This window comes from Myxocyprinus asiaticus, chromosome 25 (assembly GCF_019703515.2).
Source record: "Myxocyprinus asiaticus isolate MX2 ecotype Aquarium Trade chromosome 25, UBuf_Myxa_2, whole genome shotgun sequence".
Lineage (NCBI taxonomy): Eukaryota > Metazoa > Chordata > Actinopteri > Cypriniformes > Catostomidae > Myxocyprinus > Myxocyprinus asiaticus.
Window position 1 is genome coordinate 38,224,950 of NC_059368.1, and position 21,175 is coordinate 38,246,124.

At 39.4% G+C, this 21,175-nt stretch overlaps 1 protein-coding gene across 1 annotated transcript; it reads left to right on the top strand.

The window, feature by feature from the left end:
- Positions 1–1,436: 1,436 nt before the first annotated feature.
- On the top strand, positions 1,437–20,322 carry LOC127416005 (apolipoprotein B-100-like). The gene is made up of 26 exons (XM_051655083.1): positions 1,437–1,518; positions 1,785–1,820; positions 2,222–2,334; positions 3,689–3,834; positions 4,137–4,281; positions 4,645–4,797; positions 5,114–5,238; positions 5,342–5,427; positions 7,947–8,397; positions 8,813–8,930; positions 9,022–9,168; positions 9,320–9,531; positions 9,652–9,880; positions 10,391–10,570; positions 10,684–10,887; positions 11,037–11,201; positions 11,329–11,534; positions 11,690–11,863; positions 11,969–12,099; positions 12,631–12,832; positions 13,066–13,238; positions 13,361–13,536; positions 13,629–13,744; positions 13,870–14,243; positions 14,381–18,810; positions 18,950–20,322. The coding sequence occupies exons 1-26, from the start codon at positions 1,461–1,463 to the stop codon at positions 20,111–20,113; spliced, it is 9,714 nt and encodes a 3,237-aa protein (XP_051511043.1). The 5' UTR covers positions 1,437–1,460; the 3' UTR covers positions 20,114–20,322.
- The last annotated feature ends 853 nt before the right edge of the window (positions 20,323–21,175 follow it).

Consider the following 21,175-nt stretch of genomic DNA (forward strand, 5'->3'; position numbering starts at 1 on the left):
GGTCCTGGATCCTGTTAAGTCAAAATAGCATTCCAGACATGTTAAAATACACTGTATAGTAAAGACTATAATGCAACATCTGTCCACCTACGCAGCACTCATATAGACCAACTATTAACCTTAGTTTACATGTCAGGACTGTATCTTCAATATGATCATGCAGGAAGTCGGCATGTTATATACGAAAGTTCCAGTACCCTAGGATCAGCTCACTGACAAGCGGTATCTCCCATCAGACATTTTCGCATCAGTGGGAGACCCAAGTTCACATCCTGTGTTGAAACCAGTTAGTAATTGTGTTCACATAATCAATGGTGAGCTTGATTAAGAGGTTGCATTTTCCCCTTTAACATTACAGTTTTATTCCTCTGATGGTTAGGTTTAGTTTTGGGGTTTGAATTGAAGGGTACAGTTTACAAAGTCTGCATTCCTTTTTCACTATATTACATACTGTACACCTGAAAACAACTTGCTTCACAACTCGCTTCTGGCGCCCCTCTGTGGACATTACACTCGGAAAATGGAGCTCACATGTGCACATACGCCCAACAACACTTACCACTTTGGCCACTGGGGGCAGCGTTTCACATTTCGGTAAGAACAGACTGATTTTAGCTAAAGAAAGTTCAACCTATTATTTCCGATTTCAGTTTGCTTGACAAAATAGTGTAATTTTAAACACTTTTGAAAATATATGCCTTTGATATTTCTAATATGTAGAAAGAATTTTATAACAGCAATAAATACATGCATTTTTTAAAATATCATTAGGGCTACATAAAATGTGTTTACAGATTTATTTACAACAGTGGGCACTTTTATAACCCAGGGGTTGATTTTATAAAAACTAACAGATTTCAACAATTTGTATTTATTTATTTTTTTAAATGAAAATCAGATTAATAGACTAAAAATGTCTATCAAAAGACATTTAAAAGTATATTAAAAAGGATTTTAAAAGATGCCATCGTGCCTTCATCATATAATTTGGCTATTCTCAAATGCCTCTCATGTTTAGACTTTTTTGTTTAACCCTTGTCCCAGACCTAGACCTATTATAATCCAGGAAAGTAACATATAAAGAAAACTTCAAATGTAATCTACAAAACGTCACAGTGCTTGTTTGGTCGTCATCCCCAGCAACAACCTTTGGCCTGAGCCAGATTTCACATGAAAGAAAAGAAAATCAATTAAGCAAAGCAGTAGTTGCTGTTGCGCCGATGCAATCAGTAAGTTCCATCGGCCCCATTGCTGATGGGCCAGTCTTGGGAGGTATTTATGAAACAGCCTTTGCCTTTGGCCTGCCACACTAATGGAACTTTGGACCTGTTGCAACCCTTCTTTAACCCCTTAAGTTGACCTAGTAGAGCTGAGTATAAAAGGTGTGAGCCAAAAGACCAGTGTCAGTCTCCAAGAAGGACTCGCTTTAGACCCAGGGCTTTCTGAGCTTCTTCTGACCCATGATGGGGAATATGAAGCTCTGCCTATTGCTGCTACTCAGCACCTATGCCGTAGCCCGTGAGTATAATGCTCCTTTTGCATTCTGTTCGCACTGATGCTAGGCTACCTAGATGCACTGAAAACATTTCATTGATTCTGTTTTAGCCTGTTTTTTATTTTAGTACACTGTTTTCTGCAGTTACTCTATGATTTGATGCTATTCATTTGTTTGTATGGTTATTTTCACTTTAAAAAAAATTCACATTTGATTTATCTTTTGATGTAGCCTATCTAATTTTGATTACACATTTTTTTAATTAAAATTAATTGACTTTTTTCACCAGAGCAAGAAGAGTCCAGTTCTCATCCCGAATGTCACTGTAAGTTTGTTTCTTTCTTTTCTTTCTCAAACTTTTATGAAATTGTATTGTTTTGTTTTTTTGGAAGCATCCCTCCTTATCCTTACCCTTTACCTACTTGACTTACTGTACCCATTGTTGTTGTCAGTTACTTTGACCCTGCAATAAATGACATCACCAGTCTAATATGGGTTTGCCATTTACTGTACTCTTAATCAACATTGGACAGTGCTTGAGTCCAGATGTCAGAGTCCAGGTTTTTTAATTGCTCGCCCTGATTAGATAATGCAATAAAATGCGATACAATTAAACCTAAAACTATAAATGTAAAAAATAATTTTATACAATACCGTCAATATACCACTTTTTGTTGTTAAGGATATCTCGTCTTTACATTGTCTTTGTGTTTGTTTAACCTGCAGTGTCTAAAAGATTTAAGATCTACAAAAAATATACATATCAGTATGACGCAGAGATCCAGAATAGTGTAAAGGGGACGTCCCACCTCACGAATGGCCCCAAAGTCTCCTGCAAGGTACATTTAAATTTGAGAAATCGTCTCTCAATATTCTATCTCTTTTGTCACTTGTTGGGTGAATCTCACAAAAACCAGGTCATGTCCAGATTATGTTTCACTTAAAAAAAAAAATTAAAAAAAAAAAATGTATTCTTTTCTTGAGAGTATTAAGCACACACCCCAATTTAATTACAGTAATGCATCCAGACATTGTACTTTATTCTCAATGGTGCTTCTCTTTAGATTCGCATCTAAATGTTTTGACTGCATTAGAGTAAGAAAATAATTACTGTAAGACAATAGTTTTTATTTTGATGTTTTTTCAGATCAGCCTAAATGGAAGGCAGTACAGCAAATTCTATAATGATGAATACAATTCTTTACATTTTAACTAATCCATCCATTGGATTGTTTTCAATTACATTTTGTATTACAGTATGAGAATTGATGGAAAATGTGCGTAATATTCATGAATTAATGGGATCGTTCACCCAAAAATGAAAATTCTCTCATCATTTACTCACCCTCATGCCATCCCAGATGTGTATGACTTTTTTTCTTCTGCTGAACACAAATTATCATTTTTAGAAGAATATTTCAGCTCTGTAAGTCCAATACAATGCAAGTGAATGGGGGCCAAAATTGTGATGCTCCCAAAAGCACATAAAGGCAGCATAAAGGTAATCCATATATCGCAAGTGGTTAAATATATATCTTCAGAAGTGATATGATAGGTGTGGGTGAGAAACAGATCAATATTTAAGTCTTTTTTTTTTTTTTTTTTACCATAAATTCTTCTCCACACCCAGTTGGCGGCAATATGCATGAAAAATGTGAATAACCAAAAACAATAAGAATGTGAAAGTGATCTTTTTCTCACCCACACCTATCATATCACTTCTGAAGGCATTGATTTAACCACTGGAGTCTTTTGGATTAGTTTTATACTGATTTGTGTAATTTTTGGAGCTTCAAAATTTTGGCACCCATTCACTTGCATTGTGAGGACCTACAGAGCTGAGACATTCTTCTAAAAACCTTCATTTGAGTTCAGCAGATGAAAGAAAGTCATACACATCTGGGATGGCATGATGGTGAGTAAATGATGAGAGAATTTTAATTTTTGGGTGAACTATTCCTTTAATGTCACAATAGAAAAAATCTACAAATAAATAAATAATACCCAATTTTCTTTAAGCAAAATGTGAAATATAACCTGGACGTGGTCTTGACAGGATTCATGAGATGCATCTCTCTGTAATTAAATATGCCTCAGTGGAGGCTGATCTTTTAGTACTGCATTTCTTCCCCGTTTTGTAACGTCTAGGACTTTTTTCATCCCTTAAAGTCATTAACTCCTGTTCATCCATAGGTTGAGATTGACGTTCCCCAAGCATGCAGTTTTGCGCTCCACACCAGTGAGTGCTCCCTGACCGAGTTTGAGGGAGTGGCCGCAGATGGGACACCCACCTATGCACCTGCTGCTGAAGCCCTGGCCTTCCAAGCTGCCATGGAGAAGTATGTTTGATTGACACCTCACAGCTACAGAAAAATACCTGCAATTGGGTCTGTCTACAAATTCATGATATTTAAAATGAGCACATCAAACCTCCTGTGGAGTATATATATTATAAAAACTACATAAAAAAATATATGTTTATGGTTGGTGTTTGTTGGTATTTGTTGGGGCAGTGTGAACTAGCCTTTAGTCTCAAATGTATATTGCTCATTTTTAAAAACTGATCAGAAACTGACATTTTAGCCACAGTTTTCAACAAGCGACAACATGGATTCAATAATTTTTCCTTCTCTTTGAAAAGGAATACACTGAAGTTTGTAGTTGAGGGTGAGACTGGTGTGACACTCTACCCTGATGGTGATGATGCTGACATCCTGAACTTCAAGAGGGGTATCATCTCCTCTCTGATTGTGCCTGTCATGGAGAAGGAGCAGAGCAAAGACATGGTAAAAAATAAACTTCCATTCGTCAAACATTGTACTACTGGTCAGATGAACTTAATTTAAATCTTAGCATTGCCGTTATCGAAACCTACTTAATAACTGAGCAGATAAGATTCATTTTTTCTTATCTGGAAAAATAAATTCCACCGAAGAACATGGTCATCTTAACTTACTGTCAACTGATAACTGATCTACATGATATCATGATATTGCCTGTACAGTATATCAACATGAACCTCACAATAGGATTGAAATGATTGAAATGGGCAGCTTTTGCAATCATTGTACTGAAGTATTAAAGGCTTGTTTTAAGCCTTCAACAAGTTTATGCGCACTGATTTTAATTACATTATTTCATTGATATAGGCCACTGTCCATGGAATCTGTGCCACTGATGTCAAGGTCAACACCAGGGAGGATATTGCCACTGATGTCACCATCACTAGGGACCTGTCTGGATGTGATGGCTTCAAAACCCAAAGAAGCCACAACAGCCCCTTGGCCATCATTACTGGCTTGGTAAGACATTCACACTATATCACATCCTCTGTTGGTTGAAGGACATCAATTATGGCTTATAAGATTTTATTTATTATTATTATTTATTTTATTTTTTTTGGTCAGTTTTAGCCATGGAATTAACTTATTAAATCAATTACTTAATATGGAAAAACAATGAGATAATGCTAAAGCAAAGTGCCTCTAACCAATATTTACAAATGCTTAAAATTACCTTGACTGTGGCCAGGATCAATTAAGATTGCACCTTACCCACCAGAAGTTTCAAAAATTATTGCCATATTTAATAAAATAATACAAATCTGTTTTTCAACAGCAATACCCTCTGTCCAAGCTGATTGGCAGCACCCAGATCTGCAGCTATAAGTTTGACAACCAGAAATATCACATGACCTCTGCCACATGCACAGAGAAGCACATCTTCCTTCCTTTCTCTAACCAGTGAGTGACAATGACAGTCTCACTTCCCAATTGCTAATACAATGTGTGTATAAGTGGAATGTCAAATTCTGATTTCCTCAATCTCATTTAATTGTCTGTGCAGGAATGAGTATGGCATCTCTTCCCTTGTGAAGCAAACCCTAACTCTTCTGGGAACCAGCAAGATCAATAACAGAGTTTTTGATTACCGTGAGTATCCCATTTCTACTTCAATCTCAAAAATATTAGGGATTTCCAATTAGATTTACCAGCTCAAACACTATACTGCCCTAAAAAGCCAAAACTCAAGAAAATAGCTTTAAAGTTTTTGTATTGTCAACCCAAATGTGGATAATAAAATAATCTCACTCTGTTTTCTCCGGAACTGGGCATAGTTGAGCCAAACATCTTTCACAGGAAAAATCATAGTCTAAAGTTTCTGTCTGTTGTCCGCATTGTTGATGGAAACATGCACAGTATGCGTGATGCAAATTTTGTCATTAGGAGTCTGTGCCGACTGTCCGCTTGCTGCCTAGATTTTTTTTTTTTTTTATTGATTCATAAATTAACACAAAAAATACAACAACATCTATATAATAAATCAAAAACTTTAAACATTAAACCCCCACTATATCCCCTCCCCCTAACAAACTCTCAACCCACACTGACCCCCCCACGAACACCCCTGTGGTCAATAGAATATAGACACACACACAGAAAACTAAAACAACAACATAAAATAACATAAAATAATCAAGTATAATAAAAAAAAATAAAAAAATAAAAACTAAACTCTAAATTACTCCCTCCACCACCCCACCTCGAGATTCCCTCAAAAATGCTAAATAATTGCCCCATTTCTTATTGTAAGTTTCCCTAACCCCCATCCTAATGCTTGACCCCTCCTCGAAGGCAGCCACCCTCCCCATCTCCGCGCACCACTCCGGGAACGAGGGTGCTACATCCGACTTCCAACTCCTCAAAATAACCTGCCTATCAATCATCACACCGGTCAAAACCCAGTCCTTCATGTACTTATCTACCAAATCCATGACCTCCCCATCTCCCAAAATACAGAGTCTGGAGCAGAACGAGACCTGAGTGCACAAAACTTTGCACCTTCAGCCAAAATTCTTGGATCTTAAGGCACCCCCAAAAAACATGGATGATGTTTCCATCTTCAGTATGGCATCGCCAGCAGATGGGTGTGTCCTTAAGACCAAGCCTATACAATCTAGAGGGGGTCAAATAAAATCTATGTAAAATCTTAAATTGCATAAGGTGAACCCTTGCATCTCTAGATGCAGACTTTATGTTTTTTAGAATCCTAGCCCACACTCCCTCCTCCAATACCAAGTTTAAATCTTTCTCCCATAATCTTTTGAGAGAATTTAAAGCTCCGTCCCCAGACTCTGAATTAACAAGGAGTAATACACTGATGCCTCATGACCCTTCCCAAAAGCAGCAATCACCACTTCCAGAGTATCTGCCGCTCTAGGGGGGTGTATGCTACTCCCAGAAACAGAGTAGAGCAGGTGGCACAGCTGTAAATACTTATAAAATTGAGATCTGGGAATCCCAAAATATTGAATCAAATTTTCAAAAGATCTCAATACTCCACCCTCATACAGGTCACCAAGTGTATTAACCCCCCTCACAATCCAATCTGACCAACAGAAAGGGGACTTATTAATACATAGTTTAGGGTTCAGCCATATGCTCGAGGCTACGTTTAAATAAATATCAGAATTAAACACTCTGGACACTTTTGTCCATATCGAGTGCAAATGCAAAATAACGGGGTGCGACTTAACCTCTCCAGATAGTTTAATCGAAAGGCTTTGCAGTGGCGAGATAGGGGCAAGAACTTCCTTTTCAATACAAAACCAGGGAGGAGCTCTCTCAGGTGGAAGCAACCAATGAACCAAATGTCTAAAACTGAATGCATAATAATAAAACAAAATCTTGGGTAGGCCTAACCCACCTTTGTCAGTCGGCCTATTTAACTTACTGAAATGTAACCTGGGACGTTTACCATTCCAAATGAAGGACTTCATTATGCTATCAAATTGCTTGAAATAAGAGAGGGGGACATCTACAGGGAGAGATTGTAGCAGGTAGTTTTGGAATGCAATTCATTTTAATAACATTAACCTTCCCAATCATCGATAAGTGTAATGAAGCCCATCTGTCCACATCATTCGAAAACCTTTTTATTAAGGGATCAAAATTAACTCTGACTAAATCAGACAAATTTGCTGGGACTAAAATTCCCAAATACTTAATTCCCTGTTTGGGCCACTGGAAGGCACCCGGCTGGAAGGCCGTTACTGGACAGTACGCTGTCAAAGCCAAAGCTTCGGATTTAGACCAAGCTGCCTAGATTTTCTTGATACGTGGACAGTCCTTGGCTGTGCGCATCATCAGCGCATATGCCTGCTGTAGACTGTACTAAAAGAGTATCACAAAGCAGTCATACTGTGTATATATCGAACGCATTCGTATTGAAATGCGGTTAAAAGAGTATACTTTGAAAGGTTGGGTGCTCAACCGTGTGTGAGGCAATCTGGAAAGTGGAAAAACCAAGTATATGAAATCCTTAAAAGACACGATTTCAGCCATAAGTTACTTCGTTTTGCCTTTGCAGGGCAGTATATTACATTTAGTCCAAACAAACTGACTACATTTTTCTCTTGGTTGTGACATATCATTCCCCATATTTAATACAGGTTCTACTGACCGCAAATACTTGGCTCTGGAGGTTGTGGAGGATAAGGCCCCAGTCCAGACCTCTGAGACCTTGCTGTCCACATTCAGAGAGTTGAAATCCATGCACGAAAGACCACATGGCAACCAGAGGGCCAGCACTTTCCAGAGACTGGTGTCTGAGCTCCGTGGACTGGAGATTGAAGTTCTGAAACAGGCCACCACCCAGATGGTAGAGGAGGACCAGCTCCTGACCTGGCAGTCTCTGACCCAGTGCGGCACTTCAGAGTGTGCCAGCTCCATGTTCCATATCCTCAAGACCTTTGACTCTGATACCATTGAGGTTGATGCTGCTGTCTATGCTCTGGGAATGATGCACAGCCCCACTGGCCTCTTGGTGAAGGACATACTTGAGATTGCCCAGACCAAGCAGAGCAAGGCAATCATGTATGCTCTCAGTAATGTTGTAAGGAGGTAAGCAAAGTCTTGTTCTGGTTCTAGACCATCTATTTTTTTTACTTCCCTGCTGGAATGACCAGCATAGAACAACATTAATATCAATGCTGGTTTATGATGGTTAGTGATGTTTGTGTCTGGTCTAACTGGTGGACCAGCATATATGTTACTATATGTTACCAGCAAAACATAGCTGAAGGTGGTCGACCTGCATGGTCTTTCTGGTAATGCTGGTTGATCATGGTAGTCTCGCTGTTTAAGCTAGTCAAGCAACATCAGCAGACCAAAATCCAAAACAAGTATGCTGGTGACCAGCTATCCTGGTCTTTTCAGCAGGGTTTGATTCACATTTAGCTAAAAAAAAAAATCAGTGTATGTACTTTTATGCTGTGTATCTCCACTGTAGCTGAGCATGTATGCTTTATCCCTCTAGGCACTTCCAAGCTGAGGGTCAGCTCACCTCTGAAATTCTGGAGGTGTATAAGTTCATCACCTCATTTCTTGGTGCCGACTGTGCTGGAGACAAGGAACTGACCTTCCTGACCCTAAGGGTGTGTATATCTGAACATCTACCTTTGTGAACCGTTTTCCCAATTCACAATGGGAGAACAGTTATCTGATCTTTATATCTGCCCTATTTAGGTTGTTGGAAACATGGGTGAGGCAATGGAAGCAGCTGATCCCAACATTAAGAATACCCTGCTCAAGTGCATGAGACAGCCTGCCACCACACTGTCTGTCCAGATGGCTGCCATCCAGGCCTTCAGACGCATGTCTGTGACTTCTGATGTAAGTGTTGCCAGTTCCCTAAAAATGGATTTGAGGACAATTTAATTTTAGCTTCAGAACCAATTGTGTGTTATGCCAAGTAAAGTAACATCTCTCAAGCCCCAGGTATGGAACTATCGTATTAAAACGTCTTCCGGCTTTTTTTCCCCAGGTACGTTCCAACATCCAAAGAGTTGCCCTTTATGCCAAAGGTTCTGTTCAGAAGAGACTGGCTGCCTATCTCATCTTGATGAGAAAACCTGAGACAAGCGACCTGGAGGTTGTGAAGAAGATCCTCACCCAGGACCAGAATTTGCAAGTCAGATCCTTTGTGGCTTCCCATGTCTACAACATCATCCATTCCAAGAACCCTGAAATGCACGAGTATGTATATTAGTTACTTTGTCATTTTTTCAGGCTGAATGCAAGAGATATAAAGTGCTGTTTATCCATTCAGTTTGCTCTTTGTACTCCCCTCAACACGGTAACATTTTTCCTTCCCAGGTTGGGCAAAAAGATAGTCGAGGTCATGCAGGACGATGAGGTGTTAACCCACTCTAACTACACTCAGCTTTCTCGTAACTATAAGATGGATGCATTTATACCAGCAAAGGATGCAATGGGCTCCAGCACACAGGGAAGCATCATCTTTGACCCCAGTAGCCAGTTGCCAAGGGAGGTCATGCTTGAGACAACCCTGAATGCCTTTGGTTACAACCATGACTTTCTGGAGGTAGGAGACTTCATGCATTATTGTCTATCTAAACCTTATTACTGTACTTGTACTGAATTAATTGCTTATATAATAACAGACCTTAGTCAGGGTAGATACAATATTTTGTTTGCAACTGAAAACTAGGCTGTGAGGGATTGATGTACAGTCTATTCAATGGGTTGTACTGTCTAAATGTTCTACATAATGTATAATTATCCCAAACAGTGTGTTCTTAGAGATTTTTGTTTTGGATTTCTTTTGGCAAGTCATACAGTATTTTAAATGTTACATCTACTGAATGATCATTGAATGAACTGTACTTCTCTCACTGCCTCATTTTCAGTCGCAATAAATAAATAAATATGTCGTCTACCCTTATTAAAGTCCATTGTAACTCATAGTTATGTGATAAAATTATTATTTGTACTGTACTTTTTACTCTTGATTAACTTGTTCTTGTTATATGTACATGCTACTTGCTGTAATGTGAATTTGAATGTCTAAGTAAAACTTTGTTTTGTCACCAAGTTTGGCATGGAGGGCAAAGGATTTGAGCCAACTGTTGAGACACTTTTTGGAAGCAACGGCTTCTTCCCTGACACAATTTCCAAGGCAATGTACTGGGTTGGGGACAAGATGCCAAACAAAATGAATGAGGTTCTGCAGGAATGGGCTGAGCCCCTGAGAACAGAGAAGACTAAGAGACAGGTACTTATCTCCGTTACTCCAACCATAATGATTGATTTTACATGACTGATATTTTGATAAAAGCATCAAAGGTTGGTTAATATCACAAGAATTTTCATGGTTCTGTTTGACAGGTTCCTGAGAACATTGTAAGGGAAATGGTGCGCAACTTCAATAAACTTGCTAAGGATTTGTACAACATGGACTCCCCAGAGGCCATGGCCTACTTGAGGATCATGGGAATTGAGCTGGGATACATCAAGAGCACCAGTGAACTGTCTATCATTGTCGACAGGATGACCACATATATTCAAGCCCTCAAGTCCTCACCTGCTTGGGTATGTACTTAAAATATGCTGTATTTTTACATACATATCATGCATTGATAAAATGATATTTTAAAGATTTGATGTGATATTCAAAGAATTGTTTAATTTAAGATTGTCTGCAGAATATTTTAAATACCTTTTTTTCTGTTTCTATTCAGATTACAAAGGCCTTGATGTCTGGGGATCAGAGCTTTTTTGCTCACTACATCTTTATGGATAACGAGTTCTCCCTGCCAACTGCCTCTGGATTCCCCCTGAAGTTTGCTCTGTCTGGAACCTTTGCACCTGGAGTAAAGGGTGGTCTGCGTATGGAGCCTGGAAAGGTATTAAATACAGTCCCTGATAACTATTTGATCAATTTCCTAATTGATTGATGTGTAAAAACTTGTTATACATTGTAATAATATTTCCACTCCTATATCGCTCATTGTTTTACTATTCTCTTCATAGCGTGAACTGTCTTTCTCACCCTCCATGGGAGTTGAATTTGTCACCCATATGGGAGTCCACATCCCCAAGTTTGTTGTCTCTGCAGTGCAAATGCACACTAACATGTTCCATGAAAGCTCTCTAAATGCCAAGATCACCATGGGCAATGGTCAAATTAAGCTGTCTATCCCTGCACCTCAGGGTACTACCCAACTCTTCAGAGCCAGGTAGCTATTTTATTGCATATCTGAAACATACCGAAATGCTTTATTGTGAACAATATAAATATTTACTCTGTATAACCTAAAAGAGAATTTGGTCAAGTCATTCTCCTATTTTAAAAAGACTTAATGAGAAACTTTGTGCATTTTTTCACAAACAGCAACAAGCTTATGATGGTGTCCAACACCCAGATCGCACTTGTGCCTGACACAGGCGACAGGACCGTCATTGAAAAGTGCAGCCCCCTCATCTCTGGTATCAATTACTGCACCAACATTGTCTACTCCAGAGCTGTGACAAATGCTCCACACTTTCCTCTCAATGGAGAGTCCATGTAAGAATCAAACTTCATGAGTGCAACAACACATTAAATCATTCATTTATTTACAGAATTTTGCCATGAATCTCACATTATACTAAACCTGTTGCCTGCACACAGGTTTGCTGTAAACATCGAGCCTACCGGTGAAGTCACCGAGTACACTGCAACCTTTGCCTATGAAGTCTTGAACGAGGGCAAGGAAGGCCGCCAGAAGGTTGATTCTCTAAAATTGATTCTGAGAGCAGAAGGTACAAACTCAACAACAGATAATTTTAAATCATAATTTAATGACTGAATCTTACTACATGAGGTAACGCCAATGAAAGTAATCTTTACTGTTCACCAAAAAATTAAAACTCTGTCATAATTTATTCAAGGCATCTAGTTGTTCCAAAAAGGCATCTAGTTGGTCCAAAACCATATATATATATATATATCATTTTTTTCCCCATGGAACACAAAAGGAAATGCTTGGCAAAATGTTCAGCCTCAGTCACCATTCATTTTCAATGCATTATTTTTTCATACCCTGAAGTGAATAGTGGCTGAGGCTATCATTATGCCTAACATCTCCTTTTGTGTTTCACGGTGGTAAGAAAACCAATGGGGTTGGAAAAACATGAGGGTGAGTAAATGGTGACAGAACTTCCATTTTGGGTGAACTATCGCTTTACGGAAACCACTGCACCTTTTACAGTGTTGTACAAAGAGATTTTGATTAATTGATTTGTTCCATTGGTTTCAGGAGAATAAACTTTTTTCTCTGTTCTAATCATTAGGTGCTGAGCCCACTGAGGCCACCGCCACTATTAAATACAACAGGAACAGAAATGTTCTCACCACGAGCATTGAGATCCCAGACTATGATGTTGAGGCCGGAATCAAAGTTGGTTTCACTGACAGCACTGCTAAGGGAACGAAGATCACTATTGATATCACAAACAAAAACATTCCCCAACTATCTCTGATCGGTCGTGCCAAGTAAGCACAGAAAAAAACACTTGCCATGTTCCTTTTTAGACACCTTTTATACAGGCATGTTCCTTTTAGTCACCTTTATTACCATTTTGGATCCTAAAAGTAGATGCAACAATCAATACTTAATATGTGTGTGTAGCTAGTTCAACAAGTTCCTGATTTTATACTATAATGTGCCCAAAATTAATATCTCTTTGGGAGGAAATCATCTAAAGATGTGTTTTTGCTAATAACAGGCTTCAGGCCATGAGAGAAGCTTTGTTGGAAGCTCAGTTGATTGTACCTTCATTCAACACTGAAGCCACTCTTACTGCCACCATCATCAATGCTGAAGATTTGACTTTGGAACTCAAGAGTAACATCAAGCTCCCAGAGACAAACTCTGTGCAGAAGATCACCTTCCAATATGGTAGTGAATCCTTCTCCTTTCATTGTTTTTTGTTAACTTTTGAATGCATTATTGTTGTTATCATTATTATAAAGATATTTTTATCATAAAATGTGACAAGTGACAAATTCTTCTCACAACAGCTGATGATGACATGAACATTCAGCTGAAGTCTGACATGGACTCAGAGATTCAGAAGCTGATGGCTAACACAGCACCTCTTCAAAATCGCCTGCATCAGATCTTTGATAACATCATGGAACATAAAGTTGTCAAGACTGACATGAAGCTGCGTCACATTTATGCCAAACTCTGGGAGGTATGATTGTCTCCCATTCAACACAATTTTTATTAAAGACGTGATTCATTTGTGGAAGGATGTTTATACCAATATATTCAATGCTATTACAGGCTTACCTCATTTGGATGGACAAGGTGTCTGTGGATGTGCCCTACCTTCAGATGTTAAGAGAAAACATTCCTGAGATGACTATTCCATCTATGCCTGAGAGGGTGTTCATGAACACGTAAGATTAATTCTAAACACTTTTATCTTTTTTTTCTTTTTTTGCTTATTATCTACGTTATCCACACAAAAACTACAATCCTGGCAAATTCATTGACCTTCAAAATCATATTTGTTCTATTTTAGAGAGAGCACATTCAAATACAAGTTCAACAAGGATCGTTTCACTGTTACCATTCCTTTGCCTCTGGGTGGAAAGACATCTGAAGACCTGAGAATTCCTCCTACCATGGCCACCCCGGACCTGGCTATGCCTAAGATTGGTCTAATACTGCCCTCTAAACAGTTCAGTCTACCAACCTTCTCCATCCCCTCCAGCTATGACCTCTCAATACCACTACTCGGAATGGTAGAGGTATCTGCAAAAGTGACCACCAACTTCTATGAAATTGAGGCAGTTTTCTCTGGTGGCAACAACACTGTCAACGAACCCAGCTACATTGCTAGTTACAAAGTTGCTGCTAACAGCCCTGTGGAACTTCTTGCCTTTACTGTGGAAGGTAAGCTCATTAGATTGTACAGTATACTATAACATTATATTATACAGTATTAGATTCTATTTGATATGATATGGGTCTTTGGGTGGGATTTTTCTTCTTTCATTTCTAAAATTAATGACTTAATCTGTTACATACAGGAACTGCCCAAATTGCTGACATCCCTGAGGACCTTGCAAAGGTTGACATCAGTTCTTCCCTGCACCATAAGCTCATAGACGCACGCTTTAGCATAATGGAAACAGCCAAAATCACAGATACAGTCAAGACTACAGGAAATTACAAGATTGAAGCTTCCAGCCCTCTGGGTATGAAGATGTCTCTGGTGTACACAGCCCAGGCTTCTATCTCCTCTGAAATTGCAGGCGATGGCAATTTGGATGGATCATTGGAAGTAGGTCCCATGTCTGCGAGCACCACTGCCACCCAAACATTTGTACTTCAACCCAAAAGCAAAGAAGCAAGAGCTGAATCCTCTATCAGGGTGAGCTCTCCCATTTTCCAAATCCAAAACAACATGAAAGCTACAGCAGCCAATGGAGAACTTTCTTTTGAGTCAAACACAAACATCAACAATGACCCAATTCGCCACACCACAAAGTTCAACATTGAGTTTAAGGAGGCTCAGTTTACTTTCAAGGTAGATTCTGTCACCAAAGCGAATGAGCGCATGCTTCGCAACCAGGTGGACTTCTCTGCAAGCATGGAGGAGGCCACTATCAGGATTGAGTCCCAGGCTGACGACAACACAAACCGTGCTTTCTCCCTGCTTGCTGGATCCCTGAACACTCAGGGACTTGAGCTCAATAGTGATGCCACTATTAATTTTGCTGCCAAACGTGCCTCCCACAAAGGCACCCTGTCCTTCACCAAGGATGGCTTGACCACTAGCTGTACCACCAATGCTCAGGTCAGTTCCGTGACCTTTGAAAACATCTTTAATGGTGGCATTGCCACATCTGGTGCTACAATGTCTGTATCTACTAAGGCAACAGTCCATGAGAACAGCGCCGAACTTAAAGTTGAGGGAAGACTTGCAAGCTCAGAGGTATACCTAAACAGCATGTATAAAGGTGACATCTTCAATGCCAACACTAGAAACAGGATCACTTTCAGGTTGAATGAAGAGGGCCTGAACCTCTCCAACAAGTTGATTGCATCACTTCAGGAGATGAAAATAGAAAACACAGATTCTCTGATACTTACCCTCAAATCTCTGGCCATCAACTCTGAGTCTGACAACTTCCTGAATGAGAACAACTTTTACAAGCACAACATTGCAGTGGACATTCATGACTTCACAGCTTTTTTCAATGTCAATAATAATCTTAAGATCATTGGTGTCAACTTTATCAATGATGCCCAGATGAAGGCAGAACTCTACAAGATGGAATTTACTGGAACGCTGAAGGGAACCTTTGGTGAAGAGGAGCTGAGACATACATATGATATCACCTATGTTGACCAGACAGCCACCGCAAAATGCAGCACCGCTGGAAAACTCCTGAGCTCTCAGATGACTCAGAGCTCTGACCTTGAGATTGTTGGATTTTCCACAAAGTTCAGCAATGAGGTGCGCTTCAAATGTCCCTCCCTCCGACTGGAGAGCAAAGTACTCACCAAAGCAGAACCATTCAGCGTGAATGTTGAGAGTTCCATTAACTCCGATTGGGAGCTCAACCTGTTTGGAAAACATAGTGGTCAGGTGAACAGCATACTGCTCCTACGTGCCGAACCTAAGTCTTTCTCACACAAGCATGAATGCAAGGCCTCAACCTTCCACCAGCTGAACAATGGAAACTCCATTGAAACTAACTTCCAGAATGAAATAACCAGTGCTGTCACGCCTCAGCAGCAAAAACTGAACATTAAGATGGAGTCTAAGCTTAATGACCATGCCTTTGACCAGAGCTTGCAGATCTTCAACACTCCAGAGAACATTGGTATTGCATTGAAAGGCATTGTGTCAACCAGCCTCTTGAATAAAGACAACAACAATCAGGAATTTGCCATCACAAGTGCTGTGAAATATGAGAAGAACAGTGACAGTCATTTTATTTCCCTGCCTTTCACTGAGAAGCTGCCTGCTCTCACTGAGGAGATCAAAACTGCAATGCTGACCGTGAAAGATCAGAGCATTGATCTGTTTCATGGCATTGATGAAAAATATGACATTAGAGCCACTCTGCAGCACAAAGGAAGTGAACTTCGGCAAGTAATTGAAGATTTTGATGTGGAGACGTTTTATGATGATGTAAAGCTTTTCAGCTTCTACTCGGCAGAAATGAAAATTGAACAAACCCTGCAGCCTGTCAGGCACTGGATTGACCATTTGGACCAAAGAACTGGCATTATCACCAAGATAAATGAAATCTACAACAAAATTGATGAGATTCTAGCAGAATATAAGATCGAGGCAATGGTAGGGAAAATCATTGATGATGCTGTGGACCTAATGAAGCAATACAAGCTAAGGGAAACAATGCAATCAGCTGCAAGTTATTTAAAATCTATTGACATTAAACCAGTGTTTAACAAATTATTTGAACAAATGAATGAGCTGATAAAACAACTAAATTCCAAAGCCAAAGAAATTATTGTTTTTTATTATAACACCTTGGCTGATGAAGTAAAGCAAATGGTCACTGACCTAAGCAAAGTCCCCTGTTTTGGAATGCTGTATGGTGAGTTTGAGATCAGAGCCCCCGAGCACACTCTGAAGACCACTGCTGAACTGAAGAATGCCACAGACAGCTCTGATGACTCTCAGCTCACTGCTAACCTGAATTCTCAGTTCCAGTCTCCTATTGATCTCTTGGCCTACACCTTTGATGCCACTGCTCACCTTAACATCACCAGAATGAGCGATCTGTCCCTGACAGAAACAGTGAAAGCCAACCATATGGCTTTCTCTTTTGATCACCAAGGATCCTTGTTCATTAATGGTGCTTCAGCCAAGGCATCTGCTAAGACAACTGCTAAGGCAACCACAGAACCATACAATGCTGAATTTGTGAACAATGCATTCCTGAGCACGGAGAGTGGATTCTCAGGTAATTTGGAGACTTCTTACAGACACAGCATAAACATGCCAGTGGCCAACATCTTCAGTGAAGCCACAATGACCCAGAAGGCTTCTGTTCATCTGGAATCTGGCATCATCACCCTCACCCTTGGTAATGATGGCAAAGCCAAGTACTCTGTCCTTGATTACTCTGATGATGGAACCCACAAGAGTGACTTGAAGATAGTGATGAATGTAGAATCCATAAAACTGACCTTCAGTGGTGCTACTGATAGCAGTCTTCTCAAGATGAAGCAGAAAGTGGATGCAGAGACTGGTGGTTTTACTCAGATAACATTTGATGCACAAGCAGAGACAGACACTCCCTTCATCAAGAGCAGCATTGCAGTTGTAAAAGGGCAGATTCGTGTGACGGACCCCATGATTGAACTGAGTGTGTCCCACAATGCTGAATTGATTGGCAAAGTTGAGGGTACAATTTACAACTCAGTTAACTTCAAGGCTTTGCCTTATGAAATCATCTTTGACACCAAGAACAAAGAAAACACAAAGCTTGTGCTTCCCTTTAAGCTGTCCGGTAAAGTTGATCTGCAGAATGACATGTCATTAACTCTGAGTCCCACAGTGCAGCAGGCCAGCTGGACCGGTCTTGCTAGGTTCAATCAGTACAAGTACTCTCATTACATCAATATGGCTAACAGTGAGAATGAAATTCAGATCTCTGCATCAGTCAATGGTGAGGCTGACCTTAATGTGCTTACCTTTCCAGTTAACATTCCCAAAGTGACTATCCCATTTATTAATAAGGAAACACCGTATGTAGAGAGATTTTCTTTATGGGAGGACGCAGGCCTTAAAAGAATATTGATTACACCTCAGCAGACCCTTGATATGGATGCACAGCTTAAGTATGTGAAGAACTCTGAGATGTTCAACATGGAGCCAATCCTCAATGCTTTCATTAGGAAAATCAAAATACCCATTTTTGCACCAGAATTCAATGCCAAAATCACATCAGAAAGATATTCATGCCATTATTTATCAGTGATCACTCTACCAAAAATTCAGGAGTCAATCATGATTCCTGTCATGGGAGACCTGACCTATGAGTTCTCTTTGAAAACCGCTATGATTACTATGAACACCAAGGCTGGGATCCTTAATCAGGAGGAGACTGTTGCTCAGTTTGAAACTCGTGCAACCTCAGAGTTTGATATTTTCAATGGCATGACCAGTGGCTCTGCCACCTTGAACAGGAATTCAGGGATGAAATTGTTTAGCAAGCTCAATGTGGAGCATAAATATTTTGAGAATAACTATACTGGACTTCTTCAGTCCAACACAGAAGTCTTGAAGGCTGTTATTTCAAATGCTGCTAAAGTCAATCTGCCAGCTGTGAAATTTATGCTCTACCACAAATTAACTGGAAATGCCAAAGAGGGCCTTACTATCTCTGTATCTTCCCCATCTGCTGGACTCCTTGGTCTTCAGCTGCAGAGCAAGAGCTTATCCCACTATACTGGAAGACTTTTTGGCGCACATCTGGTAAATAATTTTGAATTAATTCATTGGAATTTATTTTATTGGAATTTATTTAGTTTTTTTCCATATTATTCTTCATAGTGCTTCAGAACTTTCAATTAGCAGTTGACATGACCAAATTGCTTTTTGTTTTTCATTACAGTCTGAGGAAAATGTGGACATTCTGAAGGTCAGTGTTGCGGTAATGGACTCAAACAGGCTGAACTTCCAGACAGAGTGGAACAAGGAGGTCCCCAGTCAGATTCTCTTGTGGCTGAAGGAGAAAGTTGCTTTCTTAAAGGATGTGAAAGACACAATAACATATTACATCAATGCAGTTTATGATGACATCAGCAAGAAGTATGAGAAGCTAGAGAGTACCATTGATCACATGAAGGATCAAGGTACAGTCATGTACGGGAGAGCAGCTGAAAAGATTGCCGCTGCTGACCTCACAGGAATCTGCAGTAAGATCTCTGACAATATGGTGATCATCCTAAGAGCATACCAGAAGAATATTCAAACCCTGTTGGAAGCAGCCATCTCATTTATGAGAGACACCCAGTTCCAGCTTCCTGGACACTCTGAGAAACTCTCTGGACTTGAGGTCTACAATAAAATCAGTGTCTTCTTTGCCGATGTCATCGAAGAAGCCATCACAAGGGTACCGGAGATCCTAGCCACATATTCTGAGACTGTCATTGAGTATATCAGAGAAGTAGAAGTCACAATTCCTGGGTCCACCTACATTATCAGTGGAAGAGAAATGTTGGATGACTTCCATGCTGCTTTCCAGAAGATCCAAACACAAATGATCACCATCGTGAAGAGTCTAGGAGATGTTAGCTTTGAGACCATTGTGCAGAAACTGTCTGAAATACTGAAATTCAGTGTGGAGAAGGCAGAAGAGCTCCTCAACACTATCAAATTTCACAATCTGGACAAGCTCTCCAGCTGGATCAGCAATGTCTACACTGATGCTGTCAACTCCAACTTCCTGAGTGAGATAAAAGAGCAGGCTGAGAAGTCTAGGAGAATTATTGAAGACTACTATAAAACTGTCAAAGCTAAGGCCCAGGAAATCTTTGTTGAGATGACCACTGAGCAACTGATTGCAGATATCCAGGCCTGGATTGATTCTACTGTAGTCCATCTGGAAGTTCTCATGAACCAGTTTATCGAGACCCTTAAGGATGCCGTCAAGGATGTTCAATCATATGTGAGAGTGAGTGACACAGAGTTGGACATTGACATTCCTCTTCCATTTATTTGGAATTTCATCAGTGGAGTGTTTTCTGATCCTTGCATCAAGACACTCTCAAGCTAAACTATTTACTGAGAAATTATAAATATTGCCTCATTAAAAGTGTTATGCATATACAACATGTGCCCAAGCTGCTTTGGTTCCATTTCTTTGTTTTGTAAGTGACTAATTTAGAATAGTGTTCTCTAAAGTAAATGTCTCAATGTTACAATCTATTTCTTATTGTATTTAAAAAAAGCAATGATGGTGAAGTTCCAATAAAAAACATTTGTACTGCACAAGGTGTTGAATACAATCTTATGTCCCTACATTGATCTCCCCTTTTACATTAGAACACTTACAGTGACACCTCCTTATAAATATAACCCTTTTTCAGTAAAATTATTTTAGATAAAATGAAAGCACATATAGGTGACGGTACAGATAAATCTAGTTCCATAAAAAAAAAAATAGATAAATGAAAATATAAAATGTAGTTATATATGGATTGTATAAAATGTATATTAAACATGATAATTTCATAAACATATTAAACAAATAATTTTAAAAAAACGAAATAAAGATCAATTTACTGACATAGAAAAATTAACCCAGAAATCTTTAAATCAGACTTTGAACCAGTCATAGGGGTTTTCTAAAATTAAAAAAATTCTGCCTTTAAAGGAACAGTTCAACCAAATATGAGAATCCTTTCATCATTTACTCATCCTCATGTCATCCCAGATGTTTATGACTTTCTTCTGCTGAACACAAACAATTTGTTTTAGAAAAATATCTCACCTCAGCAGGAGTAGGTCCATACAATTCAAGTGAATGGGTACCAAAATTATGAAGCTCACAAAGCATATAAAGGCAGCATAAAAGTAAATCATACAACTCAAGTGTTTAAAAGGCTTTGTTCACCCAAAAATGAAAATTCCTTCATCATTTACTTATCCTCATGCCATCCAAGATGTGTATGACTTTCTTTCATCTGCTGAACACAAACGAAGATTTTTTTGTAGAATATTTCCGCTCTGTAGGTCCATACAATGCAAGTGAATGGGTGCCAAAAATGTTAAGCTCCAAAATCCACAAGGGCAACATGAACACAAGTACTCCAGATGACTCTGGCGGTTAAATCCA